General features: G+C 43.4%; 1 protein-coding gene across 1 annotated transcript; it reads right to left on the reverse strand.

Annotated features, from left to right (window-relative positions):
- Positions 1-2,846: 2,846 nt before the first annotated feature.
- On the reverse strand, positions 2,847-5,428 carry LOC123444259. The gene is made up of 8 exons (XM_045120924.1): positions 5,065-5,428; positions 4,872-4,939; positions 4,599-4,746; positions 4,432-4,512; positions 3,657-3,743; positions 3,405-3,490; positions 3,186-3,306; positions 2,847-3,005 (listed from the first exon to the last, which is right to left on the reverse strand). The coding sequence occupies exons 1-8, from the start codon at positions 5,320-5,322 to the stop codon at positions 2,931-2,933; spliced, it is 924 nt and encodes a 307-aa protein (XP_044976859.1). The 5' UTR covers positions 5,323-5,428; the 3' UTR covers positions 2,847-2,930.
- Positions 5,429-5,957: the final 529 nt, after the last annotated feature.

Genomic DNA, 5,957 nt, shown 5'->3' on the forward strand with positions numbered 1-5,957 from the left:
ATTTAAATCATATAGGATTAACAATGATTGTTTGATGCCACGGAAAAAACAAAGGAATTGTACAAAAGGTTGGAGTGGATGTTAGATTTCCTACGAAATATTGTACAAAAAGTTTCAAGGAAAAATTTCCTATGAGATCCAATCCAATGAACCAAAGGTCTAATGTAGGAAAAAATTCTAAGGATTTCAATCCTCCAAAAACCCTATAGAATTCGTTGAATCAAAGGACCCCTGAATGCTACATGGTTTTTGCAAAGAAAGGAAAGATGGTGCTTTTTTTATAATGAGGCTATAGTTGTGGGGTTTTTTATGAACTACTTTGTAGAAAACACGACAACATGCGTAGTACTCCATGCACACACAAAGATGTGATTTTTTCCTCCTTTTCATAGCATGTGCGTTGCCAGACAAAATTAATCTGTGAAAGCACAATTACTTTCTAGGATGGTTTTAATAATTGATCACAACATATGTATCATTGGATTAATATGTTTTTCAAGTATATTTCAAAAAAGTTCAAAAGATGCTATGGCTAAAGGCTTATGTGGGGATGCCCCTTAATGCAAGAAAGGAATAATATTGGCTCAAGCTTCAAGACTCTTTATTTTATATTTGTGAGAAATCATTTTTGAGTCCATATCCAATACTATTAAAAGGGGATGAGGTAATAAAATGAACTAATTGCTCAAAGTTAGCCATCAAAATACTCAGTCATTTTCCCACATATCCATTCTGTCAAATTCCACATATACAAATTCGGTGTCACCAACTTTCATATTTCGGATCCACCGAGTTTGACCTCAGACAGAAACCCTAGCCATTCCCACCAAATCGGTGCAACCGAAACTAAGCCGGTGCTACCGAGTTTGGGTGAACAACTTTCGGGTGCCTCGGTACGCAAAATCGGAATTTCAGAGTTTGAGTATCGGTGCCACCGAGTTTGGTCATCTGACCGTTAACCACATTTTCAGTGCCACCGAGTTTCATATATCAGTTTCACCGAGATTCAAAAGTTGCTACATTTGTCCTAATCAGTACCACCGAGTTTTTCACTTTGGTGTCACCGAGTTTGCCACCTTGTGTGTAACGGCTGGATTTTGTATGCTGCCTATATATACCCCTTCACCCACCTCTCACTCGTGGTAGAAGCACTCAGAACACACACTTCATTGTCAAATTCATTTTCTGAAAGAGAACCATCTACTCATGTGTTGAGACCAAGATATTCCAATCCAATCATTCAAAACTAGATCTCTAGCCTCCCCAAACAACTTTCCACCAAATCAATCTCTCCTACCCATGCATATTCTGTGAGAGAGTGGTTTTATGTTGAGGAGACTATCTTTAGAAGCACAAGAGCAAGGAGTTCATTGATCTACCATATCTATTACCTTATGAAGGGTGGTGCCTCCTACATTGGTTAGGTATCGCTTGAGAGCCTCCTACTTCGTGTTGTGGAGTTGAACCAAGATGGTTCTAAAGCCGAGGAGATCGCCTATTTTGTGAAGATCTATCGTAAGTAAGGCCAGTCCTCCATGGACGGAAGGCATGTAGCAAATCTAAATCATATCAAGAAATCTGTAAGCATCAATCTTTATAATGTTCATCAAAACAATATACTTGCAATAGCAGCTCACTATAAGATCAACACCCCACATAACCATCAACATAGCAAAGAACCCATGTATGCCACGCCTCCAATGTCACACAACAAAACTGTAACAACTTGAGCAGTAGGTACCAATAGCAAGCAAGCACTTGAGCAGCAACCAATATGACAAGAGAGACACAAAATAAAGGGGAGACACAAGGATTTACGCAAAAACCCGTTGCGAGAAAACAAAAACGCTACCGCGATGAGCAACCTTCCACTATAAGATGCATCAAGTACAACCAATAACCAAGGGAGGCTTCAAATCCCCGATTTTAGCACTCATATTTGGGTGCATTTGGAGATCAAATTGCCTCACTCCTCTCCTAATCCCGAGCTAGGTGAGAGGGCTAAATAAACAACTTTGCAGAAATCCCCCTCAGCTTGGTAACTACAGTATATCAAACAGACCTTATTTCAGCCTACAACATGCATATGTGCTACGTTGCATGTTAGAATGGCCAAAATAGCTTCTAAATGATGAAATAAGAGCTGCTCAATATCACAAGAAGGATACCCAGCCTAGCATCTATGCAACAAAGTTCTTCCTCCCCTCCCGCGCCACCCTCCATTCTTGTTTCTCATCCCAGCGGCTCATCTTCCCAAATCAGACAGCAATAAAACGTTTGGTCCCAGAAGATGAGGAACAGACATTCTATTAGAACCGTTTATGTTCCTTAACAGATGATCAATTACTTTCTGATAGTTATTGCATTTGACAAATTTTAGGTGTGGTCCTTCCATGCTTTCACACCATAAACACATTCTAAAAAATTTGAACCAACTGAACTGTAAATAGATATGGGATATTGTACCACTGCAAAATTTGTAGTTTTATTTTGAATGTTGGTGGTAGAATGGATACATTATTTTCACATCAGAGTTCAGGTGGCCCAAGCATAAGATCAGGGATTAATTCAGATTTTTTAGTTAACAAAACATATTAGTCCATTATTCACTTTTTAGAGATATACTACAAGTATGTGAACAGCAGAGCGCTGCCTTTTCCTAACAGGTCAAAAAACACAACACTGCAGAATATACAAGTGAGTACCACATAAATAAAAAAACGAAGTCATGTATTACCTCCATACCAAAATATTAGACGTTTTAGTAGGCTGCCATTTCAGCCTACCAAAATGTCTTATATTTTGATATGGAGATAATACATATACATGTATATAGACGGGAGTCGTCAGTAGTCACCTCTTGGTAGAAACACATGTGCGTCAGCAGTATTTGGTCTTTTAAGCAAAATTCCAACACAAAATATATTTAATTAAGCTATTTTCTTTCTGGAACAAACAATATACATCGGATCAGTTTGTCCTGGATTGGGAGATATATCAACAGCCTGTAAAAACAGAGAAGGATCTGCGTCAAGGGGATTGATTTAAACACATAAAACGAAGATTGTTACAACTATGTAGTATGTAAAGGTACATGCAAATGAAAAATTTAGGAGGTCATTGAAGCACTGAACCCTTGCTAGGAATATGATGTCGTGGCGTAAGTATTTAGACAAATGTCATACCTCAGGGGGCTCAAACCCTCCAGCATAATGGAAGTATGCGCCAACTATCCAAGCATGGTCAGCATCACCAGTTGATGTCCAAATGGATATAGCTTTTGTCCAAAAGCAGCGATTTGAAAAGCTATATCCAGAGTTAAATCGTATTTAGAACTAATTACAGAAGAAGAAAAACTGATATTCGAGAAACTGTTCTCACAAAATAGTCATGCTAGTTTTTACCTCATGATAGCTAACCCAGATGGTTTAAGTATTCGTCTCATCTCCTTAAAAACATCCATTGGTTTTGTCAAGTAGTCTACACTAACCTAGAAACACACACACACACACACACACACACACACACACACAAAAAGGAAACTTATTACCATTCGATACATGCAACTAGATAGAGGCCCAAATGTAAATTAGTATGGCCTACAAAAGATGGGCCAGTTGTTCAGCAGGACAGAATTCATCATAAGAACACCATACCACGTTGGTTATAACATCAAAGGTGTTATCGTCGAAAGGAAGCTTCGGGTTCAGATTGAGGTCTTGCACAACATACTCTGTCAAAACCTATTATCACCAGCAAACAAGAAGACAGTTGCCAAAAAACATTAGGGCTGGTGTACCAGCCGAAAAGAAATAACAAGTGGCAAGACGTGTTAATAGTACAAAGAGCCATTTCTAGTAGAGTACATGTACGGTGTCATGTTTAGAATTTTTTGCCACGGCCCCAATGGAGAGCCCTCAACTAGACTCAATAGTTAATGAACACATACATATATATCCAAATGTACAAAATCACACTAATTTAGTAAAACCAAATTTATATCTGAAAGAAATGAAGTTACTATATCGTATCTAGTTACTATGCTTCAGTTATAGACAGAGAGTGATTGAACTGCCTATCTTAACTTTTATCCTATTACCACCAGAAAAGGTTTCTTTGTCTGAACAGTCATTTCTTCTGTAGCAACATAGATACTACATATACTACAGTCATCATCAGTCATATGACTACTATCTCAAAAACCATCAGGAGAATCAGAATGCAGCATAATTCACCAACTGAGTCAACTGTTGCTCAATCCAAAATAAAATAAAAACCAAGCCATGTTGCTCAATCCAAAACAAAATACAAATCAAGGACATGTTGCTCAATCCATAATGCTTTAACAGCTGTTGCTGTAATCTTGTAACTGAAAAAGAGAATAGCAGACCAAATGTCCAAAATCACACTAATTTAGTAAGGAAGCGGTACCGGATTCTTCTTCAGCTCGTCTTCATTCATACCCATCCCTACGATCTTCTCTTGCTTGTACCCGGCTGGATAATGGCTCACCTGGATAAAGCGGAAACCAGTAAGCCACTTGGCAAGAAAACGTTGAGATGAGCGTGATAACATGCGAACTCCAAATTCCTACCCACCCAGCTACTGCACATGTCCAGGATGGCCACGCCAGGAGTGTTGCTTGGAGGAAGAGCTTGCGAGTAGTACTTTGTGAGCGCCCTGATTGCTTGGTCATCAATGTGCGTCACAAAACGGGGAGCTGAGTAGAACTCAGTATCTGATGACCTGCCAAGTAGCAAGAACGCATCATACATCATCGGGGCATCAGATCATACAAATAGATATAAGAAGTAGCAAAGAATCATAAGCCACTGGCTAAGGAATCCCGGAAAGTGTGCTCTGCCACTTACTCGTCGAAGCGGCTGAAGTCTTCGGGCTTGAAAGGGAACTCGTCCGGCCACTCGACATCCTTCAAAATCTGCGAAGCACGAAAGACAGTTCGCACAGCTCTGAAGGCATGCCGGTGCCCCGCCGCGCGCACGGCGGCGCACTAGGACTCTAGGAGGAAGCAGAGAAAGGGTGACGCATACGACGAAGACGAACCTGTTCGACAGGGGAAACCCCCTGCCTTGGCCGCGCCGCGGCCACGAACGAGCGGGATGGGGCACCACCGGAGGCCATGCGGGCGAGCTGGTCGACGAAAGCGGCGCCGAGGCCGAGGAAGACGCGCCGCGCTGCCTGCGGCGGCACCGGAGGGCGGCGGGCACGTGGGGCGGCGGCGGCGCGGGCGCGAAGCGTCCTAGCGCGGGACCTTCTCAGAGCGACGAGGAGTAGGTCGGGGCGTGGCGCGAGGGTGGCCATGGAAGGGGGGACGGGCGGGCGGCGGCGGTTAGGAGGGGGGCGCGAGTGCGACGCGGTGCCGCCATGTCTGTGTGTTATGCTGCTGGTGCGCCCAAGAGAGGCGTCGTGGCGCCACGCGCGTCGCAGAGGCAGAGACGTATCTGCCCGTGGAATGGATTGGGGTTTGGTTTGGCTCGTTCGTTGGCTGCTGTGGACGCCTGTCGTGCGGGCCCTGTTTGATCCCCTGCGGTGACGCATTCGCCATAGTCATAGACAAGCACTACCACCTCCTCGCACTCTCGGCCGCTCGCCACGGACGACGCATCGATGCTCGACGTCATTGCCGGCTTAGCCTCCCTAGCCTCCACCATCGACAAGCCCCACGCCATCCGTAAAACGGCATCGTCCACCAAGAAGAAGGGGCAGACGGACGTGTAGCGAATCGTGCAATCGTCCAAGAGGGCTAGCCACAGAAAGGTGGAGGCTGACAACCTTAAAACAACAGTCGTCATGACTGCCCTTCGCCGTTGTCACACAACAGGAGGCTACCATCACGGAGGACAACACCTTCGTCATATTGTGCTTCCATCGTCTTGGTGAAAGTCTTGTGCTACTATACGCAGAAGATCATCGCATCTTGCTTAGATAGATTTGTC

Source organism: Hordeum vulgare, chromosome 3H (assembly GCF_904849725.1).
Source record: "Hordeum vulgare subsp. vulgare chromosome 3H, MorexV3_pseudomolecules_assembly, whole genome shotgun sequence".
NCBI classification, from domain to species: Eukaryota; Viridiplantae; Streptophyta; class Magnoliopsida; order Poales; family Poaceae; genus Hordeum; species Hordeum vulgare.